General features: G+C 44.2%; 2 protein-coding genes across 7 annotated transcripts in view; one reads left to right on the forward strand and one right to left on the reverse strand.

Annotated features, from left to right (window-relative positions):
- ANKS1B (ankyrin repeat and sterile alpha motif domain containing 1B) overlaps positions 1 to 6,869 on the forward strand; it is an 811,229-nt gene extending 804,360 nt beyond the window's left edge. For 3 of the 6 annotated variants that reach the window (XM_054574655.1, XM_054574657.1, XM_054574659.1), the window contains 2 exons: positions 2,004 to 2,171; positions 5,657 to 6,869. In XM_054574655.1, coding sequence (XP_054430630.1) covers positions 2,004 to 2,171; positions 5,657 to 5,767 — 279 coding nt within the window. In that variant the 3' untranslated portion in view covers positions 5,768 to 6,869. The remainder of the gene's footprint in view (positions 1 to 2,003; positions 2,172 to 5,656) is intronic. The other 3 variants (XM_054574656.1, XM_054574658.1, XM_054574660.1) reach the window with 1 other exon arrangement.
- Positions 6,870 to 18,566: 11,697 nt separating this feature from the next.
- APAF1 (apoptotic peptidase activating factor 1) overlaps positions 18,567 to 27,142 on the reverse strand; it is an 83,801-nt gene continuing 75,225 nt past the window's right edge. The window contains exons 23-27 of the mRNA XM_054574661.1: positions 26,983 to 27,102; positions 26,548 to 26,673; positions 24,823 to 24,948; positions 22,711 to 22,857; positions 18,567 to 18,752 (exon numbers count right to left, since the gene is read on the reverse strand). Coding sequence (XP_054430636.1) covers positions 18,606 to 18,752; positions 22,711 to 22,857; positions 24,823 to 24,948; positions 26,548 to 26,673; positions 26,983 to 27,102 — 666 coding nt within the window. The 3' untranslated portion in view covers positions 18,567 to 18,605. The remainder of the gene's footprint in view (positions 18,753 to 22,710; positions 22,858 to 24,822; positions 24,949 to 26,547; positions 26,674 to 26,982; positions 27,103 to 27,142) is intronic.

Genomic DNA, 27,142 nt, shown 5'->3' on the forward strand with positions numbered 1-27,142 from the left:
GGAGAGGCCATTTGGCAGAAAACCTCAGTCCCACCGTCTGCTGTCTTATTTGAGTGGTTTCCTAACACCGGGAACTAATTAAAAACAAAGGGGCAGTGCTTCTTACCCAGTGCCTTTCAAACCTTTACTCTTCCCGTTAATAGTCCTGTGAAAAATCTCACTTGCTCAAATAAACATCTTTGACTTTCACTGGAAGACACTCGAGCTTTACATCAATCTCTCTTTGAGGAACTTGTTTTTAGGCGAAGGATAAAGGAATTCACACTCCTTAAGCTCCCCGCTCCAGCATCCAAAAGCTGCATGGCATAGAATCACTGAACCTGCCACCTTCCCCTTAGTCCACTTGCCCACCCGGAGCACAGAATCTGCTCCGTAGCCCTGACAGGTGGACGTCAACGTCCTCCGTGGCAGGCAACCACAGCCAGCAGCCCATGGCTTCACGTGGAGACTACAGAAGTCAGAAGCCCCCGTCCACCTTTCAGAGGGGACCCCTTGCTCAGAGCCGACAACAGCGTGAGTGCGAGGGCAGAGCTGCCTGCGGCCGTCCTGCACTCTCGTGCGGTGGCGCCTTGCTAACTCACCAGTCTGACTCCTCCTGGGAGGCACACGCGGGCCCCGGGTTCATCGCAGGAAGTGCCTGGCTGGCTGTGCGAGGTTCCGCATCTCCAGGAAGCACACACCTGTCGTGTGGGACCACCATCTCTCAACGAGCTCACAGGGGAAGACGCATTGTCTGTCGAACCTAATCCCGTGCTCAAAGGCGTTTTCCCCGTCTGGGTCTAAGGCCGTGTCAGCCTGGCATTGATCGGAAATCTGGTCAATCCAGAAACCCCTGGGCCCTTTCCACGCGGCCTCTGAAAGCCGGCCTGTGCCTCCCACTCCGTCTTCATCAGGTAGGATCAGTTCCACACTGTTCCCCTGAGAATCGTGAGAACTGAGCTATTCCGTGGGCTCGACTGAGGTCGATGGGGCGGGCAGTGGGCTGGGGGCATGGATCACATAAGCAGAATACTCTGTCTGTGGTTTTGAAAAACTACAAGCAGACAGATATTCCAGGGACATTGATCAGAAAGAAAACCGGGGACAGACCACGCCTGCTGTCTGCGACCAAGAGGCACCCACTCTGAATGGGCTGTGACCTCGGCGGTGTTGTGGAGACCATGCCTCGTTGGGGTCAACGTCATGTTTTCTCACTGAGAGAAGACAGTGTGGAGCTCTTCTCAGAAGAGGAGGCAGAAATCAAAGATATGTATCTGGAGACGGGAAGAACGGGAAGTCGTCTGGAGGAGAGTGATTGAAGGTCTGAAGAAAAGAACCTTCCTCCCAGGCGCAGCTTGGCACACAGAATCTCCTGTCTCTTGCTGATTTGATGATAAAATATGGAGTGGACCCACCGGGAGAGCAAATGCCTCAAGAAATAGATGGATAATTGGCTCTGTTTGCATGCTCACTGCTGTAACTATGAGACGCCACACCAGCATGACTAATGCCTCTCCCCTCCGCCTAAATTAGATTTTGATTGTGTTTCAGCGATGTTCACTGAATCACAGATGTTTGAGGTAAAAAGCCCAAACTTCTGAGGAACCCCTCCTGCAGAGTGTGTGGCTTTGTCACATATGCATGGCGTCTGCCCTGGCCTCAGAGCCAGTGTAACCCGTTCCCTCCCATGGCCTGGGGAGCCACCCAGCTGCCCTTCTCAGGGGCTCTGAATGGAGTGGGCTCCTGGGCCAGGGGGCGGGGCCCTCCTCCCCATAGGGTGAAGTACAATGTAGGCTCCTTAGCTCAGCTGTATGCAAACACGTCCCATCAGTGACTAATCCCTCATAGAGACCCTAAGTTGGACCAGGAGTGTCCTGTTCTTCACAGCCTGCCACAAACTCACTGCCACCTCAGGTGGAGCAGTTGAAGGTCTTTGCTGGTTCCACCCCCCACGGGTTCCTCAGCCACTGGGCTCGTGGGATCTGCTGTGTGCCACAGCAAACGCCTTCTCATTTCTCTTGCAGAATTTAGCCTACGAAATCATCCTGACGCTGGGACAGGCATTCGAAGTTGCTTACCAGCTCGCACTTCAGGCCAGGAAAGGGGGACATTCCTCCACACTTCCAGAAAGCTTTGAAAACAAACCCTCCAAGCCCATCCCCAAGCCCCGCGTTAGCATTCGCAAGTCAGTGGTAAGTAGAAAACATACAGATTTTGTGAAAGCCTTGACCAGTAGGGAATGGGGGCATCCCACCCCCACCCAACCCGGGGCCCTCACAGGTGTGGGTGCTGCTCTTCTTGTCTTTTCCTGGGCTTCCTCCTGGCATGTGTCTCTCACCCCCACCCCACCCCACCCCCACCCCCACCCCCCCGCCACCAAGCCAGGTCCTGAAAAATATAGGAGGCCATGTGCCTGAACCTGGAGGCTCCCAAGAAAATTCTGTTTTCTCTGCTTCCCACAGCAGCCCTCTGAGAGGCCTGGGCACTGCCGCTGTCCTTGGTGAATCTGTCCCCAAGGGCCCAGCTTCAGGTGCCATCCCACCAGGGGCAGAGCCTCTTGCAAGCCCCTGGCCCATAGAGGGGTTGACAGAGGTTCAGGGTGAAGGTGACTGTACCCAGAGGAAGTGAGATCACGGGCCACGGTGGCCGGGGCAGAGCTGCCCCGTGCGTGTGGCGGAGGCCAGGCAGCTGGCCCCGGTGCTGCGTCCCAGCTGAGGCTTCCAAGGTGCGGCCCCGCCTCCTCCTCGTCTGCCTTCCTCCAGGAATCTCCTCCCCGGCCCTCCCACCAGCTCCGCAGACATCCTGCCTTAGCAGACTTCCCTGACTTCAAAGCGGCTTCCTCTGGTAGTAGCATCACCCAGAAGCTGGAACGTCCCCCACCAGCTTCTGCTCTGCTGCCTGCCATCTGGCACCCCAGAATCGCTGGGACTCGGGGCAGGCAGGCGCGTCCTTCCATCTGTAAGTCTCTCCTCCTCCCACCAACCCATCCCCAGGGTCGTGGGGGAGGTGTAGCGTTTTTAATGTTGGTCACCTGGTGGCTCCCCTTTGACTTCCTTCTTTTCAGCCTCTACTCCGGTACCATTCCCTGCAGCACCTGGCCTCTGTGTCCCTTGCCAGCTCACTTCTGGGATCTTCCCTGCACCCACCTTAGCCATTCACTCCACACTCATCCGTCATGGCCGTCACTGCGTATCCTCTGAAAATCTTTCCCTCAAACCCCATGCTCTGACGCCCCGGCGCCCCCCCGCCCCGGCACCCCCTGCCAGCCCCCTGACACCCAGTTCTGACACACTCCCAGAATCTACACTCGCACGTTCAGATGCCCCCTTTGGTATTTAACAGACACCCGAAATACAGTGCATCCAGAACAGAATCGTCGGTTTTCCCCTCAAAGCTGTCTCTCTCTCCCCACCTTCCCCAGCTCGGGAAATGACACAACCATTCACCATGTTGCTCAACCTAAATCTAGAAGTCGTCCTTGATTCCTGGCTTCCCCCAGGCCTCGCATCCCACCCCTAAGCAGCTTCCATCCACACAGCCTCTGCAACGTACCTGCACTCCGTCCACTCCTCTCCTCCCCTCCGCACTCTCCTCACCCAGGGAAGGTTCCAGAACCACTCCTCTCCGAGGCCACGGAAGTGCACCTCCTAACAGACTCCCTCCACACGGCACCCTGGGCCCCTTCTCAGCACCGACAGACCCTGGCACCGCTGCCCCAGCGCCCTAACACCCTGTCTCCCACTGCACTTTGTGTTGATGCCCAGGCCTTCCTGTTCCTGGAAGGCAGAACTCTCTCCTTCCTGGGGCCTTTGTCCCACCTGTTCCCGCCACCTGGCGCAGTGTCCCCTGATTTCTGCATGGCTGACTCTGCCATTCAGCTCTCAGCTACAGGAAGAGGCTTTTTCTGGGCCACACTCGTCACACTCAGGCATAGCACCTGCTTTTAATTCAGTTTTAATTCAGTAGCATTCATAAGTGGAGATTTATTGTCCATCTTCCCCTACAAAAAAAATATGAGTTAACTATCCAGGAATTCCCAGAAAGCTTTTGTGATTTCCCTTCGACTATCATATCCTGTCTCGGGTGGGCTGGAGGAATCTGTTCCCGCAGGTGCGTGTCTCACATCACTGGTCCCATAGGCTGTGCAGGAAGGCACGGAGGGTTGGGCGCCATACCGGCTCCCAGAAATTCATCTAAAAGGCCTCAGTGAGAAATGTGAAAACATACCGTGAATAATAATACTGATGTGCTGCCACAAGATCCTGTCCCCCTCGACTGGTATCCATGCCCCATTCCCTCGGTTCCCTTCGTTTATTGCTGAGGAACGCTCCGTGATTCCTGAGAATCTGTGAAATGCTCCCCGCAGTCTTACGGCGATACCACCAACCCGTGTAGGAAGGTAGCCAGTGGGCGCGGATCTCACAGCCTTCTGGCCAGCTCCAAACCTCACGGTGCAAGAGAGATGGGAGAGGCCTCTCTCCGCCCCCTTGCCCGGTGCTCCTGGGGACCAGGGCCAAGGCAGACATGGAAACAACCAATGGTGAGGCAACAGTTGGGTGGGAACGCAGCCAGGCCGTCCTGCGCTCCGGCTTTGTGTGCCCAGGGGCGGCTCGGTTGAACCGCTCCACAGCTCAGCTCGACTGGGTTCAGGGCTCAGCCTGACCGAGCCCCTCCCCTCCCTCGTCACCCTCACCTGTATCCCCTCCGCTCTGTGAACCACTGCAAGCCCCTCTGCCCGAGGACTTTGCGCATGCTCCTCCCCCTCCCCCTGCCTTCACCTGGCACTCTCTTGCTTTCCTTCAGCGCTCCATTTAAACGCTACCACGTTCTTTGAATGTTACCTATTCAGCAAGTCTTTGTCATGTGCCTACTGGTTACTGGGTTGCCGGGAGCTTTTCAAAGTTCAGGTGAAACAGTCGTGAGCAGAATAGACAGACAAAGCCCCGCCTGCACGAGCATACGCTGTAGTGGAGTGTGAACAAACAAATGATGTGAGGTGTGGGGCATACGGATTACACAGAGTAGTAAGAGGAGAACAGGAAACCTAGGGCGCTGATTTGTAGGGCACACAGGTGAGGAGGTGATGTTTGAGCCGCCCCGCGAACTACACTAGGGCACAGAGCGTGCAGGGGTCTGAAGAGCGTCCCTCAGCGCAGACCTTATGAGTGAGACCGCAGGCGTGGGCTTGGTGCTCAGGAACAGCAGGGGAGCCCATGTGGCTGGAGCGAAGAAAGGCAGGCAGAGCCGTCGTAGGTCACCGTGAGGACTTGGGGTTTATTCTGTGATGGAAAGCATTGGAGGCTTGGGAAGCAGGGAGTGGCGCTGCCTGGCTCACCGCCCCCTGGAAGTCCCCCAGGTTCCCCGACGTGGGGTCAGTGGCTGTCTTGTATGCCCACAGAGCACCCCCACGCCCTCCCATCTCACTTCTCATCTCCAAGTGTTTCTGTGTCCGCTCCCCACCCCTGGGCCTTCGAGAGTAAGCGCCCTGTCTCATTCATGGTCCCTTCTCCAGGTCCCCATGCAATGAATGTGACCAAAAGAACAAATAAATGACTCTCACAGCCAAGCTCCCTGAACGCCGCCAGGGTGGGGTGTTGGTCCCCGAGCAGCGTTAGGTTGCGCGCTCGCACCCCCGTCCAGGCACCAAATAACAGGCATCAGCCTCTCTCTTTTAAAGCAGATCGACCCGTCTGAGCAAAAGACTCTGGCCAATCTGCCGTGGATCGTGGAGCCGGGACAAGAGGCCAAGAGGGGAATTAATACCAAGTATGAGACCACGATTTTCTGATACTCGCCGTCCTCCCGCCCTCGTGGTGCCTTGCACGCCGAGCTGTCCGGAGCAGGCTTTCCTTCCCGCCTCCGTTTCCACCCAGCCCAGGAGGAAGACTGCTCTGATTGTGTGGCCTTGTCACAGGCGAAAGGCCACTGGCCATTCCTGGGGACGTTCCTTCTGCACCAGTGACAGAGAGCGCAACCGAGACTTTCCCGCCGTAAACCCTGAGAGGCCCGGGCTGAGATTTTCGCTGACTCTAGACTCCCCTCCCTGCCACCACCCAAGGTACTTCTAATGGCCTGGTCCCAACATTTGCTTTGCTGTGGTTGGGGATAACACTTTAAAAAAATTAAAGTACAAGGGATCTCTAATACTGCCTAAAAGTATAAAAATCTTGGGTTTTTCACTGTCAGCAGTTTTAAAGGTAGGATCAGAACAGAGCCACCCTCATAAAGCATCTGTAAAATCCTTTATCACTATCGTTTCATGCAACAGGACAAAAACCACCCACATGGTGGCCAGGAAGTCCGTCCTCCCGATTTCTATCTTCGTGGTTTTTTTATGTAATCGACTCTGTCAGATAAAGAAAACCTTTACATCTATGGACTGACTCAAAATTTACAAATGATTTAAAACAGAGAAATTTATTATGCACAAAAAAAATGTGTCTTGTATTAAATATTTTTACTAAAAGAATGTTTCATTAATGCATTGATAAGAAAACTAGGTTAGTTGTGAGGGATGTTTCTGGTTTCATTTCAAATAACTACATTTCTACTGCTCCTACGACGAGGACAGGCTGGGGCGAGGGAAGGTCGGGGCGACTCTCGCCAGAGCAGGAGAGGGGCAGGCAGACGCGTCCGACCGACGGGCTGACGCAGCCATGAGCCTGCAAAGGTTGCTTTTTTAATCTTCACAGTGTTTTAAAGAACATGTTTTAAAAAAAAAAAATCTAGGGCTCCTGCTGTCAAGATTTCTGCCATGGAAACCTTGTTTGAGAAAGGTGTTAATAAAATTCTATTGCAAAAATTTGTTTTCTAGAAAAAAATAAATACAAAAAAAAGAAGATATTCCAAAGTAATAAACTCTTTTCTTGAAACAGAAGAATAAATAAATGTTTGCTTACTATTTGATTAAATAAAATTTACTTACATTTCATTAAGGTATTTTAATTTTTTTAATGTCTCTGTGGAGTATTTGTATGATAAATACCATAATGTATATTTATGTAGAATCAAATTATATAAACAGTACCAATATCACTATAGAAAAAAATAACATTTTAATGTATATTGTTCTAACTGATCATATTGTGAATCATTTTGAAGTTCATTATAGCGATATTGAAAAATTGTGGGGTTGTCTTAATGTTGTTTTTTTTAATTAACCAATATTATTTTAAACCTGAGACTACCAGTTACTTCATCAGTTGGTGAGTTTTGAAAGATAATTAAATTTTATTTCAAACTGACAAATGTATATGGTTTTAGTTCAGTGTGGAAGAATTTTAATACAATATTAAATTACTTGAACTGAACAGTTCCTTGTACATATTTTGCCTATTCACTGTTGATATGTATGTAGTAAATGGAGAGTAAAATAACACATATATGGTACCAAGAGGAAACTGTATAGGAGCAAAGTGAATAGTAGCTTTGCTGAAACAGAAAAATATGTGTAAATATGCTTGGGCTTCCAGTTATAAATTTTGTAATTTTTGTCATTATTTATATCCTATAAAAAAGCACACAAAATAAAAAGGAAATTGTACAGCCACTGGTGCTTGTCATCGTTCGGTGAGCTTCCTGCTTCCGTTTAGGAACAGAACCAAAGGATCAGCCTTGTTAGCATGCATAGCTAAGGGGATCTTTTAATTGGCAAAATTATTGAGATAATTTGCTCATTTCCAAGTTCAACCTGTCTAAGAAAGATATAGTGGCCATTAAAGCTTGAATTTCAGCCAAGATGCTCCCGTTGTCTTTGATGAAATGTTAAAGTGGGCTGTGAGGAGGAATTGCCAAAACAGTAATTTCTAAAGAGGGCAAAACCACAACCCCGGTCACTTTTATAGGATAACAGAGATGGCAGGTTGGGTAAAACACCTGCATGTTTGTCTTAGCTCAGCCTGCCATATCAAAACATCATAGACTGAGCCCTGGCTGGTGTGGCCCAGTGGACTGAGTGCTGGCCTGCAAACCAACAGGTTGCTGGTTTCATTCCCAGTTGGGGCACATGCTTGGGTTACAGGCCAGGTTCCTGGTAGTGGGGTGCGTGAGAGGCAATCACATATTGATGTTTCTTTCCCTCTCTTTCCCCTTCCCCTTCCCTCTAAAAGTAAATAAAATCTTTAAAAAATAATATAGACTGAAAGACTTAAAAAACAAACATGTTTCTCACAGTTCTGGAGGCTGGAAAGTCCAAGATCAAGTCCAAGCCGGCAAGGTGGGTTTCATTCGAAAGCCTTGTCCCTTGACTTGTAGGCAGCCGCTGTCATGCTGTGCACTCATGTGACCTCTTCTTTGTGTGCATGAGCAAAGGGTGGGCAGCAGCAAGTTTTCCAGTGTCACTTCCTAGAAGGGCACTAATGCCATCATGAGGGCCCCACCCTTACGATGCCATCTAACCCTAATTATCTCCCAAAGGCCCACCAGAACCCTTCAGGCCCATCAGGGCTTCAACGTACGGATTTTGAAGGGACACAAACATTCCATAACAGCATTCATCAATCCTTTCATTTTTACTCATACGTGTGCCAGCTGTGAACTGAGACTAGGGCCATGTTAAGAGACATACTGGGAAGATCAGTGATACACATTCCGTATCCTGTGGCTTTCAGAAGATCCCCTCACTACCAGGTCCAAGTCTGTTACTCTCCAAAACACACACCAAAGCAATCTTGGGGCGCTCCCAGCTTGACATGCAGAGGCCCAGGGCTTTGAACCCCAAAAAGCTAAAACCATCCTGTGATGGGATGACATTTGCAGAGGCAGAATGGCAGGTTTCTTGAATGAATAGAAGGTTTGGGCTGGAAATTTAGATAATGCTTCAAACTGAGCTACTTTGGCCCCTTAATTTTTTTTTCTCATGTACTTTTATTTTTTTAAATATTTCATTGTTTATGCTATTAGAGTTGTCCCAACCTTCCCCCCTCTGCCCCCCTCCACCCAGCATGGATGGAACTGGAGACTGTTACACTAACTGAAATGAGCCAGTCAGTGAAAGACAAATACCATATGATCTCACTTCTAAGAGGAATCTAATGAACAAAATAAGCTAAGGAGCAAAACAGAACCAGAAGCATAGATTCATGGAACAGACTGACAGCTGTAAAATGGGAGGGGGCGGGTGGGGACTGATTGAAAGAAGGTGAAGTGATTACACAAAGCACACACATGAAGGATCCGTGGACACGGCCCCTTCTTATCTTTGTTAACCACCAAAAGGTGAACGATCTTATTTGTTATCTCTGTGGACCAAAAGCTTATTTGCATCAGTTATGGTCCCAGCACAAGGCAGATGGCACACTCCAATTAGGATAATTTAAGAGTTTAATAAAGAGTTCCATAGCTGCTGGCAGCCTGGAGGGCAACAGAGGGGTGAAATAGTATCCCTGGCTGGTGACGCCTTGGGGGAAAGGCGAAGGCGAAGGCTCACACATGTTGCCGGACACGACCAGGCGGAGGGGCCCTCAGCATGGGAGCCAGGGGCTAAAATACCCTGATCTCACTCTCTACCTTCCATTCTGCATTGCCTGGATGCAAGGACGCCAGAGGGCCAGGAGCCCGCTGACAGTCTCACAGGGTATCCTCTTGTCACCAGTCAGGGGCCAGGAAGAGGGAGAGCAGAGGGAGCCAGCCCTCATGTTGAAGAAGGGATTTGCAGCTCATTCTCCTAAAGGGAAACTTGACACGTTGGTTAATTGCAGTATCCATGGGGGTGGGAATCCTTCAATGCTAATATTATTCCAAAAAGGACTTCAATTCAATTACTCCATTAATTTCTTCTTCTTCTTAAATTATATTCTATGATAAATTTGGGTGAATGAACCCTATGAAAATTATGCCTAGTTAGTTCATTAATAAGTCAAGGAAGTGATTTTTTTTCTCAAGACATACCAGATTTTTTTTTGGAATACTTGGGAAGCTTGCTGGTGCATAGAATGTGTGTGGATGTGACGGGGCAGAAGGCAGGCTTAGATAAAGAACACACACCAATTCTCAAAAATCAATAAAAATTCACACTGGGGCCAAATAACATTGCTCCTACACTATTTCTGAAAAGAAATGAAAATTTGATAAGTGTGTGAGCCTCCAGACTTCTTCCACAGAATTGGAATATAATGACCATGTTCAGAAGTCTATATGAAATAAAGACTTTTCATTAGACATTAAGTTTTTCAGTTCTCTTTTTATGCGAGCTCTTCACTATGTTTCTTGTGAAAAGTAAACAATCTGACAGTGATGACCACATTTCTTAAAGTAAAATTGGGTAAGTAGCCAACACAGGCCAACAGCATCTCGCTGCACCAAGGTGCCCCATCAGGCTACCCCACACTCCATCCCGTCTCCCCACGCCCAGCCGCCCCACATCCATTGACTGCTGGCAGCACAAACACAGAAGCCAGTCATCGTGCACCCGAGAGAGAATCCTACTTCCCACAGAAACCAGTTCCAAAGCAGGTGGAGAATTTCCTTAGGCCTGTTGCACAATCACCATCCTGCACGTTGTGAAATTTCCTTAGTACACATGGGCCAGAACTTAACCGTTGGTGGTAAAATTAATCCTAAGACTTTGGTGCTGACCTGGGGAACACCGGTACTACATAACTGTTCCCTGTCTTCACCCCAAGCCAATATACTCCTTAACACTTGCTCTGTGCTCAGGGTGGTGCCATTTTACTTAGAGTTGCTAATACAAAACTGATCATCCCCACCCAACCTACTGCACCATTGTGTGCAAATCATAATGAATCATAACTACAAATTATTTACTGCCAGAAGTTTTTGTTTTTCTCTCCAAAACCCCAGAGACCTATACTTGTAAAAGCTGCACAAGCATTTCACCAAAAGTAATGACCAGTGATGCAAAGACTTACACATACATCAGAGTGACGGGGCAGGGGTGGGTCACCCCAGCTGAAAGGGATGCCGCCGCAGCAGCTGTGGCTTTCTCAGGGCTTGTTGCTTGATTCAGAGGAGCTGAGGAGCACGCAAGCCACACAATAGACCTCACGAGCACTAACGCACATCTTCCAAGTCTGCCAGTCAAGAAAACCCTAAGTTCTGTCTCAGTGCCACAGTGAACGCAAGCTGAGAGGGAGTCGCTCTCACAGGCAAAGTCGGCTCGCAACATGGTACGGAAAGCTGTTCAAAGCGGCCATATTCAATACTCCACCGAATGATCCTCTGGAAGTCTCAGTGCCTCAATCAAGCATCCCAGCACTGCCCCCTGGGGAGCCAGCCACTCTCCCCCTCACTGCCTCTCACTGCCTCTCGTCAATAAGACATGTGAGGAGGGAAGTCAAAGTGCCTTCCACTAAGAAGCAACATCAGCTCTTTTCTGACATTTGAGAAGCTGATATCTCGCCACTTCTCAAAACTGCATGCTCAGTTTTCTGAGACAAAAAAAACAAAAATGCCAGCGTGCTAAGGGTTGAATCAGGGGAGACTGGGAAGAAGAAACACACAGAACATTCAGGAATTCCATTTTAGCAGGCCATTTCTGGGATGCTGGTCTGGGGCCGGGGAGCGGTCGCAAACTCAGGCAGCTTCATGGCCACACAGGTAGCGCGAGTGGAGGGAGGGCCACAGTGACCCACAGAGCACCTGCCTCATCTCAGGGGCAGCTTCAGCGCAGCCCCAGCCGGCTCCTGTGAGGCAAAAAGGAAGACCCTGGGTCAACAGATTTTCTAATATATCAAGATTTTTATGTGAAATCACCATTTTCAAATGCTGGCAACAAACTCAAGAGTTTTACAAAGTAAGTGTGGGCCAAACAAAACTCATCTGTGGGCTAGTTGGGCGTGGTCCATGCAGCACTTGTTTGAGATTTTCTGAGATTCCACCAAGTTTCTTTCAATGGCCTCACAGCCAGATGTCCAATTACTTATCAGAAGAGGAACGATGTGTCTGTGGCTGAGTTGAGGGGGTAAAGGAGGGAGGGATGCAGGGTCACTGACATTTGCTGAACTGATCTTATACACCACACTAGTTTATGGGAGTATCTGAACTGAAAAACCAGAATTAATGGTCTCTTAAAAAAAGGAAGGGGTTGACTTTTTTCTAATGTAACATGAACTAGCACAGGGGTAGACTTGTAGCCCCACAGTTGTCATCAAAATCCCAAGCTCCATCAGTATTTCTACTCTGCCATCGTTGGTGTGCAGCATGCAGCTGCAAAGTCGCTTCTTGATCACAAAATGGCTGTTGGAGCATCATCCAGCACATACACATTCCAGGCAGGAAAAAAGATGGTAAGGACCAAAGGGCTCCTGCCTCCCAGCTGAGTCAGGCAGACTTTGAGGAGCTTCCCTGGAAGCTTCAACCCACAACTTCTGCTTACATCTCACTGGCCCTGTAGATAGGGGGTTAAAATTAAATGTGTAGAAAGTATCCAGCACAAAACCTTCCACATGAGGCCGGTGTTAAAAAAAAAAAAAAAAAAAAGGTAGTAGCTTCCTCTTCCTTCCCCCTAAAAAGGATTTATTGTCTCAGAAAACTACTTGTCAGAGTGGGAGCATGTCTACATAAGAAATATCCAAATCTATATAGAGAATTTCCCTAAGATTTTACTTGAGCCAAACTGACAACATATGCCAAGAAGCAAGATCTCAAATGCTCTAGAAAGTAACAGTTTTGCAGCTTCTTTTATGCCTTTGCAATTAAGGAGGGAATATAAGGAAGATTATTACATAGGAGTGGAAGAAAGCAAGGGGAGGACTGGATTACAGGAGAGTTAATATTTTTGTGCTCTCTTGAAACCTAGGTGCACAGAAGCAATGGACAGGGCTTGCTTAAGGCCAAGATAAACCTTTTACTAAAAAGTAATGTGCCTGGGGCATGACTACCCACCATGACTGGTCCAGTTAGGAATTTATGGTTAGATCTCCCTTTAGGGTTACTTTCCCTGGAACCCTTTTTTCATCCCCAGGCATATAAACCTAAGGTGAAGGGTTTAAAACCGCTGCTAATTGAAGATGAATCAGAAATGAGAAAGATCTCCATGTCCACCTGCTGAAATCCAAGCCCTGACCCCTAGACTGGTGTCGATCTGCCATGAACCCAAAAGAATTCCACTTCCTATTGCAGCTGACACTCAACTTATAGGCCAATCGTCTGGGTCTTTCTATATAAAGAGAAAAAAAAAAATCATCTTTCTCCTAAACTCCAAGGGTCCTTCTTTTGCATCTGTAACTTGATTCCTGAGCCCATGCAGCCCAGCTGGCTCACTTTTTCTACCTCTCTGACTTTCTAAATAAACTTCTGCTTGTATTTGAAAAATAAAAAATCAGATTTATGTTCTGGCCTTGGTTTTGTCACTGATTAACTGCCTGGGGTGTGGTTCTTCCTCTATAAACTGGAACTGCAGAGTCTGCAAACCCACTCCACTACTGTGAAGATAAAATAAGGGCTGGGTGGTGCCTAGAGTAGGGAGGGGACAAAGATTTGCAGGGATGAATGTGAATGTTTGCTCCAGCTCCACAGCATGGGCACCTAGATTCTCAGCAATAGTCTTTACTTACCTGCTGGGTGTTTTCCAGTTCAGTCAGTTGCTGAGAACCACCAGGCACAAACTCAGCTTTGGAACGTTCTCTCCAGTTTCTTATTCTAGCCCTGGGTGATGGGGAAGTGGTTTTTCTCTTCACTTCTGTGTGATAAGCAGTAGTATTCCCAGTTCTGAGAGCCTGACCTCATAAATGAATTACAATGAATACAAGCAACTCATTTTCCTGAATCATAATTGAAATGAAAATCGCCAACTTTTGGTCTCTTCACAACATCATCTTATTCAGAAGTAAGTTGCTGTTGACATCAAAGGGCTTCAAAGCCTTGGTCTCTGCTGAGTCCCAGGTTTGATACAAATTCTTCTGCCCCTTCCACATGAATGTATATGACACATTTCTCTGGTTAAACTCACAGCCCAACAGCAGCTGATTTCCTAATGCAGACAATTTAATAACTGTGTATCTGTGGTCTTAAGGGGAGGGGTTATGTGCAAGGAAATTTATTCAAGTGATAATGTTCAGAGACTAAGAATTATTACAAAATCATTTTCTTTCTCTAAAGGTCAGTAAGTAAATTATAACAACATATAAAACATTTGTTGAGTAATAGATTGCCATACTTGGCAACATAAACACTCCAGAGATATGTTAATTCATTTCATATAATTTGGAAGCAAATCTTTTCTATCCAAAAAAAGTTTTGCTTTTCCCTAATGCTGCTTGACAATAAAATGCCAAACTAAAATGGAAAGGAAGGTGAAGAAAATGCCGGTGATGGGCTACACCTTAATTTGACAGCCTCGTGCTGTCCTCAGGCAGAGGGGGAGCACAGAACGTGCTCTGGGCATGTGGGCACACTGCAGTTTCAGTCATCCGCCAACATGTACTGAGACTCCAACTGGAACCAAGCTTATGTGAGACCCTGATATCAAAGGCACAGACCTAGCTTTCACAGAACTTCCGATCTAATGAGGGACTCAAAAAAGTAAACAACACAGGGCACTAAAAGCCATGTAAGAGAAAAAATGGGTGCTACCAGACAGCACAAAGGCCACCTTAAAGGATATATGAAAAATAAGAAGGAATTGGGAAGAAAAAAAAAATTAGGTGGGGTGAGGGGGACAGGATGGAAGAGAGAAGAATGTATACAAAGCCACAGAAGCAAGAGAGCACAGAGCATGCCCAGCATTTGGTGGCAGAGACGGCAGTTGGGAACCTGTTGCAAGATGATGGGACTCAAACAGCACCAAGCATTTCTCACTGATCACTGTCTTGGTCCAAGCACTGGGATAAGCACTTCATGAGCATTATCTTATTAAATCCTTACAACAACCCTGAGAAGCATTTCACAGATAAGACAGGGGCTGATATTTTCTTACTTCCTTATTATCTGTCATCCCTAATCTCCCCCACAACTAAAATGTATGTATTTACTGCTTTGGCTGCTGCTTAAAATAGTACCTGGCATTCAATACACATTCAAGGCATCTGGGATAGGTGGCTGAACCAATCAACCATTAGAGGAATTCTGCCCAAGATCACGGTGAGCGAAGGAACCCACACCCACTGCATCATTACACATACCACACTAAATTGCAGTTTTTAGTCTTTGCTGGTCCTTCTCAGCCCCTCTGTGCTGGTCCCTCGTCTCACCAGCCTAAGACCTAGTCCTGAGCCTCTTCTACACCCATTTCGTTGCTGCTCTCTTCTGATTTTGTGGTTTCAAGAGCCACTGATTCACCGGCACCTCTCGTGATTTCTATCTCCATCACAGATTTTTCTCAGTAACTCCAGACCCTTTTATCCAACCATCTACTCAACAGCTCCGCTTGGATACCGAATGACCTACTGTACCCGAAAACCTGCTCCTTTCTTTGTGTTCTTCATCTCATTTAATGGCAACTCAGTTCTTCTAATTCTTCAAACCCAACAGGTCAAAACCTTGGTATTATTCTTGAATTGTCTCTCTCACCCTCTATCCAACCCATTAACTCTTATCTTCAAAATATATCCAGAATCCAACTTGTTACAACCTTTACTGCTGCTACTCTTGTCCGGCTGCCTTCATTTTGCCCAGATTATTGCAAAGCTTCTCATAGGTCTCCTTGCTTCTGCCATGGCCTGTCAACTGGCTCCCATGAGTCAGATCCCTCCAGTGCCACAACCCACCCACGAGCTCCGGGAGGTCCTCCACAGTGCACCTCCTACTGTGCTCCCCGCGCTCGGTCTTCTCCGGCCACACTGGCTCCTCGCTGGTTCAAGACAGACTAACCCATCCCATGTTCAAGTCTTTGCACTGCTGTACTCTCGCTGGGGCATGCTCTCCACACACCTGCATGACTCATTCCCTCACCTTTCAGGTCTGTACTCAGCTGTCACCTTCCCAATGAGCAATTCCATCTAACACTGTAACCCTTCCCCTCCTCATTTACATACAACATTGCAACTGATATTATTACGACGAATACACTATAGATTTTACTTATTTACTTTTCATCCACCTCTCCCTAGCACCCAACTGCAATGGAGCAAGGACTCCATTTTACTCACTCCTACATCCCCATCACCCACAAAAATGCCAGGCACATGGGAGAGCTCAATAAATATTTACTGAATGAAGGAATAAAAAAGTGATTTATATTCTTTACAGGATCTTCTCCATGCCAGATACACCAGGCAGCAATCAGACGGACTGGGGAGACAGAAAATTTTGATAGAATTGAATTACACATAGCTGATAAAACATCATAAAAAGGTTGATGGATTTATTTTGAAGAATCTTTCACATTTGTTTTCTAAGCAACAGAGGACAAACAAGGAGTCTGAAACAATCTGAAAATGTTTTTCAAAAGTACTTTTTGGAATTTTATTTTTATAAATTTTTTTAATTCATGTATTAAAATTTATACCAAGACAAAAAAAATCATGTAAACTGTATCATAAATACAAAACTAACAGTTATCCAAACATACAAGACACATACAATGTAAAAAAAATTTTATAAAATGTGATATAATTTCCAATACAAAAAAATGCATGAAAATGCTTACCTGCCAGTGCAAAGCCATGCCTCCCTTGACTGAGCACTTGAGCTGCCAGGAAATGTACGGCTGCATCCTACTAGGCTCTTCTTCACGCCCCTGTTACCTTGTCTTTCTTCCCATTGTTCTTTCTCATTTATTTGTCAGACAAAGGCCAATCAAGGCCTTTTAAAAGCCGATGTTTGTTGATATTTGTTGACAGTCAAGTTTGGTTAATTCCAAAAGTTAATACTTTATACTCTGAGCTGTAAATGAGTTCCTAAACACTGTATACAGATCAAATTATGATGTGGATACTCTAAGCAAAACATACCATGTACAGAAATTTCTTTTACAAAATTAAGATTTCACATTATATTTGCTTAAATCACAGTAAGTCTATAACTAGTTCCTCAACCCATCGTTTAAAAAAAAAAAAAACAAAAAAAACCAAACACTTCCTTAACAATATGAAAGATTTTATTCACTATATGGTTCTCTGAAATGCTAAATAGGAACATCTAATCTAAAAATACGTCTGGAGTGGTCTAATCCCCCTGCCTACCCATATCTATTAATATGCAATAACAATCAAAACTGGTTCACAGGCTCTGGCTGGGTAGCTCAGTTGTTAGAGCAGTGTCCCAATATTCAATTCCCGGTCGGGGCACAAATGAGTGCATAAATAAGTGGAACAACAAATCGGTATTTCTCTCTCTCCCAAACAAATCGATATTTCTCTCTCTTCCTCTCTCCCTCTCTCAAATCAATTTAAAAATAAAAATAAAATTTAAAAAGAAACTGATTCACGGCCTACTTACTGTTACCCTTAATACTCTGCTACAGCAACAACAATTTTTGATTTTTGGGTGTTTTCTTTTATAATGTGACAAGCACATCTATTATTAATTTAGCAGCATTTTCCTTAACAATATATTTCTGGAAAAATGTTTAGATTTAAGCTGCAATCAAGGTTCCTAATCTAGAGATCAAAAAAAAAAAACCCAAACTGATCATTGATGCTGATGGGCTTTTTCCCTGTCAGAAGCTACCTTTTCTGATTAACCGTGGAGGGAGGGAGGGAAAGGAAGCAGATAAGGAGAGAAGAGAAGGAAGATAGACTCTCATTGGAGGGTTACAGGTTGACACCATCCAAAGTCACAATGACTCCTGGTCCTAAAATTCACTAAGAGAATAGCACTGGCAATGCCATTCATCTAAAAGTAAATGGAATTAGAAGAAAATGATTTCTTACTATTTTATATTTCTTAGAAAAATTGTTATTAAAACTTACTAAGATTGGCTTCTCCCCAATTAATCTGATTTACTAACATTTAACTGTGGAGCAACTGCTTTTAAAAAGAGAAAAAAGTAAAGATTAAGAAAAAGGTCTGGTACGTAAAAAAAATCAGGGAGCAGGCGAGTGCCCCGCTCAGAGGCTGACTACTGGAGCCCAGCTACAGCACTGGCTGCCCCTCAGCTAGTGAGAAAAAGACAGGCCAGTAAGATCTACTCTCTCCAACACACATAATTTTTACTTCACAGAAAGAACTTTCAAAATCCAAGACTCACTTACCTAATGAATTAAAGGAAATATTGAAAATTGTGCACACAGACACAATATTTTTAAAGCAAATTTAGGGAGTGCAAATAAGCTCGAAGATTGTATTTGGGAAAACTATACCCCGGTGGGGTAAGTGCGGTTGGGAAATCAGGCCGCCGCTAATCCAAGGCACAGCCCCTCATAATGATCGTGTTAAACACACATATTTCCTTCGAATTCTCCTCATTAATTATGTCAACCAATTTGACTGTATCAAGAGATAATTGTACAAACAGTATATAGTAAGGAACATATTTACATTTTCATTTGCATCTTAAAGACAAACTGTTAAAAATAATGATGATGATTATGAAAAACAAGATAAAAAGTATGTTCATTTGGAAAAAAGCTACATTAGTATTATTCACCCAACCACAAACGCTTTTGTAGTGAATGGAATACTGCAAAACAATTCACAGCTTTATAAAAGTTGATATTCAGAGTTCATCACAATTTTTTCCAATTCAAAATTTAAAAGAGTTCAACGTACATTAATGTTTAACTATCTTACTCTAAAATCTGTAAAATATATAAAATACCAAGATTATCAACAGTCACATATGTTTTGAAGTCAGGGGACACATGTATTTTCTTAAGGTTGGTTCCATTTGTGTAGAAGGTCTGTGAGGATTCCCCAGTGACAACATTCCACCACTGTTAGGAGAAAAATAAAATTCCCATTAGACTGGTAATTATACTGTGTGACAATCTGTAGTGCCAGCCAGATCCTTCACTCTGTCACCTCCCCATGCCCAAACTTTAAGCAAACAGCAGGAAAGCAGTCTAACGTTTAATGCTGAATACAGTTATTATAACCAGACCCGCCTTTCCTGATCAACCCTGGTGACTGCCTCCCAGCTACCCTACACCTATCTGCACTCAAAGTGTACTGACGAAACGCACAGCCTGTTGAGAGCATCAGACACAAGGCCACACAAAGTCCACTATGGCCATAGCAGGACCAAGCTCTCCTGCCTGCAGGCCCTCAGTGGAATGGACAGAAGAATGCCTTCTGTTCTCTAAAAATGCCTCTTTGCAGACACAAACTGGTATTCTGGCAGACACCAAAACTATTCATAATAGGGGCTACGGGTCCTCTCTACTGAATCTTCCCTTTCACCAGGAGTGACTGAAGAGCTGGTGATCAAGTTTAAATTTAAAACACTCTATGCATGTGTGTGTTAAACAAATAGTGAACACCTCAGACATGGCAGGTGCTCTGGCCAAGTCCTTCTTTTCTCCTCCCAATTACTGAATTTGCTAAGACTGTAACAATGTTTACATTCATTTACCAAACAGATCATAAAGCTTACCCATATATGTCACAGCTAAAATGAGGGCAAAAGAGACACAGTACATGAACACCTTTTGAAAAGGGCTCACGTATGTCAAGATTCTGAGTATTATGAACGCAGTAACGGTGTGACTCACTTTCACATCCATGGCGGTGCCTCGCACTATGCCTTGCACATCTGGCTGAGTTGGTTTTCGTGTTCACTATCAGTAATAATAACTAGTAAAAGTACATCCCATGGACTTCAGTAAACCTCACTGAAGCAACATGTACTAACTTGAAATCTTCCAGAATTGACAATTTTGCTTTGTAAAGCAGCAATGTAATCAAGACAGCAGAGGACACATTCCACCTACATGAGAGAAGACTCAGTTTTCAGCTGCAAGGGGCAAATCAGAGAGGCAGTGGGCCCTAAAGGGCCACCCAGGAACCACCTCATTTTACACATAAGGAAACCAGGGTTCTGAGAGAAGACAGGCCTCATCACCCAACGTGACCCTGCCAAGCAGGTGGCAGAGGTGCGAGTCTCTGGCTTCCCCATCAATGCTTCTGCCACCTGTACCTCTGTTAAAACAGACCCTTGTACTTTGAAACACTCCACCAGCCCCTAATTTGAGTGTGCACTAAAAAGCAATGATATTAAAGTGATACCTAGTACAGGGCATTTTTAGGGCAGCGACACTACTCTGTATGATACTCCAAGGTGGACACATGCCATTAAACATTTGTCAAAATTCATAGAATGAACAACACTAAGCATGAGCCCTGATGTAAACCACGGACTCTGGGTGATAAGGATGTGTCAATGAACATTCATCAATTGTAACATGCACCACTCTGGGGTGGGATGTTGATAGTGGGGAAGGTTGTGTATGTGTGGAGCGAGGCTGTAGTGGAACTCTGTACATACTGCTCAATTTTGCTATGAACCTAAAACTGCTCGAAGAAATAAACTGAATTTTTTTTTTTTTAAATCACAGCTAACATTTACTCAGGGTACACAATACTACTATAAATGCTTTAATCCTCCCGACCTTATACGGTAGAAATTATTGTGCCCATTTTACAGGTAAGAAAACAGAGGTATGGAGAGTTTAAATAATCTTGTGATTAATACGAACATTAACTTAACAAAGCTAATGAGTAGCAGAGCCAGGCTTTAAATTCGGTCAGTGTGCCCCAAGGCTCACTCCTGACCACTCCCCTCTGCTGCCTCTAAGTAATGGCAAACCTGCACTCATTGCCACATATTCCATATTTTAAACCCACTTTTCCCCTCGTGAGTATGCATTAATGGGGGTTTCTTGTCACTCTATCAGTATATACCCTGTGGCATAACACAGGTAAAGAGCTAAATTACAGTATTTTTTAAATTTACAAATAGGAACAATTTTGAGAGTTAAGAGCTTTCTAGCTATTGGATACCTACTTTATCTTATGGACATTCAATTTATACAGCTTGGATTCTAAAGTAAACAGACTCAAAAGGCCTATTTTCTTGGACACTACAGCAGCTGCTCCTTTTTACTTTTAATTTGCTCTGTGCTTTGGATCATCTCATTAACATGCTGGGTAGATGCAGGCAGGGCTCCCTCACAATCAGCTTAACCAGAGGGAGGAGCAGCCTGACTGTCACAAACACACACACTGAATACACAGGCGATGGGGCCTTCCACCCTGAAGGCATTAACCCCTACAGTACAGCTTTCTACCTGGTGCTTTATTTTAAAGTTCTCCAAGAACTCTGGAAATCTAGTCATTGATCTCTATCACATCTCATAAGCCAGACTCACGATTACAGAACAGCCTTCCAGCGGGCCAGCAGCATCAAACGACATGGTCTCTAGAAGCTCAGAGTCAAAGCAGTTTTTTAGCAGTTAATCAAGATCAGGCAAGACTCCCAGCTCCCAACACAAAAACCGCAATGCCGCCATTCTAAGCACCATCCTCAGAGCAGACGAAGTTTATCCTTATGTTAAAGGAGGACAAGCGCTGACAGTCTCACAATTCCCTAGTGACTAAATCAAGGCATGCCAAAAAGAGACAGCTTAATGCTACATGCTGTACACAGTATTGTATTTTAAATGCAAACGTACAGGAATCGTAACGTACATCCTCTCATAGAGCTAAAAACTGCCCTCTTATCTTTCTGATAAGCTAAATTTTTATGTTGAGTAAAATTACAATTGCATGGGTCTCGTATTACCAAAAACTTTGACTCGTTCATTCAAATATTTTTTAACATCTACACTGTGTTAGACAATTATAATCATCTCCTTCTTATATTTGAATGTCATCAGTAAGGGATAACAGTATCATAGATCTAATTTATGAGGGATCTATTTTAAGTGGTCAGTACAATACATAGCATCATCTTCTACCCCTTTTCTAAGCAGACCAATATTCAACAGGCTCACCTCAAGCATCCCCCTCCACAGAAAGCCTCTGCTAACTCCCAAAGGTAGAACTGTTCATTCCTCTCCTTTGGGCCTTTACTATCCTTATGCAGACAGGTCCCAGAACCCCTCCTACACTCCAGAGATTTTGTTTACTGTCTGCTTCCCCCATAAACTATAAGGAACCTGCTGGCACGAACCAAGTTTAAACATCGTGCCACATAGCAGTGTCTCGGTACACAGTTGGGCACGTAACACATCTTTTTGAGTGGATGGATTAATAGATCCAAGCACCAAAAAATGACCCTGAGGCACCAAGACCCACTCCAGCCTTGGCCCCAGTAGTCACTCATAAGCTTGTATACGCCAACTTACTAACTACACAATTTTAGGGAAGACACATTTCTCCATGAGCATCAGTTTTCTCACCTATAAACCAAAGATAATAAAATTTAAGCCTCACAAAACTAGCTAATGAGATGATGTAAGTAAAGCATTTTGTAAACTTGCAATATGTTCCTGCTATTGTTACTAATACTGCAACCACCACTACTACTATTGCTATTACTACTAATAAATTTCAGAATTTTTTTAAAAGACTTTCAACCCAAATAGTTAATAATTATGAGATAGAAATTAAAATTAGGTTAAACACCCCACTCACTAGTCATTCTGATCACCTAAGACTTTGTACAGGGCAGTGTGAGAGCTCTGGACCAAGAGCATCCCCAGCACTGCCACGAGAACTTCCACCAGATCTAGGAAAGCAGCCTTACATCTCTCAGGCTCATCCCTGCAAAATGGGAGTAACAGGAATTGCCCTTCCACTCTGCTGGGCTGTATGAGGACCAACAGAGAAAAAGGAAGCTTGGAAAATGGGATATAGGCTGTTCTTTTCTTTCAGTCTTTAATGCACTCTTACCTTAAGATAGCCTCCAGCAGAGACAAGCATTTTGCTATCTGGAGAAAAGCAGAGGTCGGTCACCCAGCCTCCGTGGGTAGCAGCTCCTTCTTCTATGGAAATTGGAGGGCACGAATGAAGAAGCGCACCGTTTGACACATTCCATATCTACACAAACATGATGCACACAATTCATTAATAGGATTACCCAGAAATTTTTTTATATACCTCTATCTCATCTGAAACATATTTAGAAATCTTTCTTTAAAATGTAATTGCAAGTTAGTGATAACCTTAGAAATTTTTTAGATTGTAATCTCTCCTGTTCAAATTTTTTTTAAAAAATGCCTTACTTACAATATTTATCATTGACTATAATCCAAAAAATAATACTGTGACTCTTTTCATTTAATAAAAAGAGAATAGTGGGAGAAACAAGAAATAAACAAAGAAGACCTAACAAAAACTACCTCAAAAAAACGAAGAACTGTCACCCCAATAAATTTTTTTAAAAAAGAATTGTAGTCTAAGATATACCACTTTGAATGTGACAGATGTCATTCAAATGTTAAGTATGTATATTAAACACTAAGTTAAAAAAAAACCTAGATGTATAAACAACCTAATTACTTACAGATGCTACAATTTCCATTTATTTCCAGTGACAATATATAAGAAGTACTCCAATTTTTCAAAGAAATGCCTATCAGATTAAAAATAGAGGCATAAAAATATCAAAGCCATCATTTGTAAATGTATCCCTAGAAAATCCAGAAGAATTACATGCAATTGAAAATAGTCAAACTCATAAAACAGAAAATAGAATTGTGATTGTCATAGGCTAAGAGGAAGAGAAAATGGGAAGGTCATGGCCAAAGAATACAAAGTTTGCTATGCAAGATATATACACTGTATTGTGTATTTAAAATTTTCTAAGAACGTAGATCTTATGTTAAGTGTTATTACTACTGACAAGGAAAATAATAATAATAATAATAATAAAGAGGATGGGAGGGAACTTTGGGAGGTGATAAAGATGTCTGTGGCCTGATGGCGGTGATGGTCTCAAGGGTGTATACTTATCCCCAAACCCACTGAACTGTATACACCAACTGTGTACAACTTTTTACATGTTAATTATACCTTAATAGAGTAATATTAATTAATGAATGATAAAGGAATAAATAAAGCTATAAAAGTGCCAAAAAAACAAAAAAGAATCAAATGGAAAAACTCATTAGGAGGAATTCAGCAAGACAGCTAGACATAAGATAAGACCATTTTTTCCTTCAGGGTTTTCTGAAAAATGAAACACTGCCTCATAACCAGTAAAGGAGCCATTTCATCCAAGATGAGAGCTTAGCAAAATGAATGTTCCCCAAGCAGCCCTGCCACTTCAGAGGAGGTGGTATTTTTAAGAATGGAATAGAGATTCTTTACTTAGTCCTCAAGCAGGAGAATCGTTTTCCGCAAAGCCTATCTGGTAACGCCTGTATTTCTGCCAACTGCATATTCTCTCATTCTTCTGCATTACATACCTATTCCTGAAATTTTAACTCCTTCTTTGAAAAAAAAAAAAAAAGAAAAGAAAGAAAAAATGAACAACGAGACCCTCCTCCAATCAAGTGTCCAATCCTTCTAACACAACCAGAGGCTGGCAGTCCCCTGAGGCCCGCCACAGGCCCCACTGTCAAGGTTGACTTGCTAATGGGTAGAGTGCTTAAGGAGGTGTTTTCTTTCAGTGCTGAAAACAGCAGAATATACCCTTCATTTATAATCTAGATAATGATTTACGAAATTATATTCCTCATATTCTGCCACTAAAAACAACCTTTGGTTTAGGTCCAATAATTAAGATGACTCACTCTCAAGCTAAGAGCAGAGAACCAACTGTTAATAACTGGGGCACCTGCCTCCTCACATACATAGGAAATGATTCACTCTAAAATGAATTCTCTTCTGCAGTACAGTGCTTCTGTGACCATAACGTGCACAAGAAACAAAACAAAGAATGCCTCGTCCATCCAGAACCCAGGACCGGTGCTTTCTTGTCACATTAGCGAAGGTCCCCAAAGTGGTGCAGAGGGCTTGCCCAAGCAACACGAAGAGCCTTCATGTCTGCGAACACCCTACCTTGATTTCTCCATTGTCATCTCCAGTTGCCAACAGGGTACTGTCCACAGAGAAGACAGAGCAGCGCACACAGCCTTTGTGGCCCTCCAGTTCATGAAGAGGCGCAGGGAGTTCAAAACTCCAAATCTGGAAGACAATTAGGATTGCTTAGGAACAGTAAATACATTCAAAATAAGCATTTGCAAACCCTGCCTCAAGTGCCAGTTAACCATTGAGTCAATCACATGGAAGTTCTAGCATTCATCAGTTCATAGACTTCCATGGGAGGCCCAAGTTCCCACTCACAACCTTGTTTATTTTTTACTTTCTCTTTAATTACTCAAGTTCACTTCGGCTCAAGAACCAAAGTTGTTAACTTTAGATTTAGAAGGAAGAACAACAGTGAGTGAGTTAAGGCTGGTCTGTGGTGTTGAAGCAGACTTGAGTGTGAGTCCTGGCTCCACTATCTACTAGTCCCCTGTGGCCTAGGACAACCCACATAAGACACTGTAGCTTCAGTTTCTGCATCTGTCAAATGGAGACAACAGTACCTATGATGTGAAGATTAAATAATAGAGAGTGAAATTCCTAGCACAGGGCCTAACATATGGCAAGTGTTCCTTAAAGCGTAGTCACTATACTATCCTATGATCCTGGCAGTCAAACGCAGTTCTTTTCCTTCCAATATTCTCCCTCATGGTTCTGTCACCTCCATTCAACACGCATATGCTCAAAACTACCATCTCCCTGGCATTGTGTGCTAAGATCTGGTGGTACAAAGATGAACTGGGTAAAGTCCCTGCCCTTGAAAAATCTGTAATTTAATCAGGAATACTGGCTTATGAGTGGTTAAGTGAACAGTTGTGTGAAGTAAATGCTCTAACAAATGTGAGTAATCTGTCATGGGCACACTGACGGTGCAGCAGCTAATCCTGCCTGAGGGCCAGGAAAGGGTTCCCTGAAGAGCTGACATCAAACCTAGGTCTGGAAGAATGAGTCATAACGCTTCAGGGTAAAAAAGGAGTGAAAGGCTGTGTTGAGCCAAAGTTAACAGCATGCACAAAAAGACTAGGGAGAAGTAGCCCAGCACATAGGGAACAATGTAGCAGAAAGAGATGGTGATGAGCTATGAATCTGGCTTACAAACCATCAGGTCACAGAGGTGTTTCAGCAGGGACGCAGACAGCAGCAAGGAAAGATAAACTGGAGGAGCTACTGACCAGAGGCAGGGCCACCAAGGAAGGAAGAGAGCCTGGTCTTAAGAGTGGGAGCAAGGAAAGGAGGAGGATCCAAGAGACATTGAGAAGTAATGAACAGAGCACAAAAGACAGGAGAGTCCTAGGCAATTCCAAGGTTCTTGGAAAGATAGGTAGATAATAATGCCATTAACAAAGATGGATAAAAAAGAAGAGAATGGAGTATTCGATATCCCCAAAAGGCAGCATTATTTCACTGGAATGTGATTTTTCAGAAGCATCAACTTATATCGATTATATAAAAACTTACTGTGAATATACAATTAAATGTAAACCTTTCTCAATACTTTTTTATTGACTATGATATGCCTTCGATTGCATTTGATCAGTAAAAGACAAAAAGACTAAATGTCAAAGGAAACCCTCGAAAAACTCACAAAATATGACAGACATGCAGTCAGAAACTTAGTCACTTTGTACATTATTTGGACCCATAATACATAACAAATACCAAAGTTTTATGCATGCACATTTCAACTGACTGACCCACCTTTGCAGTCTTGTCAGCAGAGGTGGACGAAAACTTGGTAGCATCAGGAGAAATATCACAAGAAAGAACTGTATCCTGGTGACAGACAAAGTCTTTCTCTACTTTTCCAGTAGTAATATCCCATACCTTCAAAGAAAAACTCAGAAGTTGATACTTAAGAACATTTTGTATTACTGAACATAATCAGCTAGAAGACAGACCTATGAAAAAGAGCTTTAGCTCAATTGTGGTTTGACCTCTTTCCGTGCCCTTTCAGTACAAAAGCTCATGCACACAAAGCAGATGTAGGTGACTGCAATAAACTTATGACAAGCATGAGAAAACAAATTTGAAAATATAAGTAGTTACTTATCATCCATCTGCTTTTGGCTATCACAATATGATCACTGCAACATTAGAATACTTTTTTAAAAAGAAATCTGTTCTTCAAATTACCTTCACCGTTCCATCAAATGACCAGGAAAGCAGTCTTGAATTTTTCAAGAGCCTAAAGTCTTTCACTGTTTCCTGATGGGCTTGCAGAAAGATATAATCCCCTGATTGCCAATTCCATACCTGAATATCAGAGAAATAAGTCTATTATAACCCTCTCCTC

This window comes from Pteronotus mesoamericanus, unplaced genomic scaffold (genome assembly GCF_021234165.1).
Source record: "Pteronotus mesoamericanus isolate MK-2021 breed Mesoamerican mustached bat unplaced genomic scaffold, CSHL_Meso_final contig_263, whole genome shotgun sequence".
Lineage (NCBI taxonomy): Eukaryota > Metazoa > Chordata > Mammalia > Chiroptera > Mormoopidae > Pteronotus > Pteronotus mesoamericanus.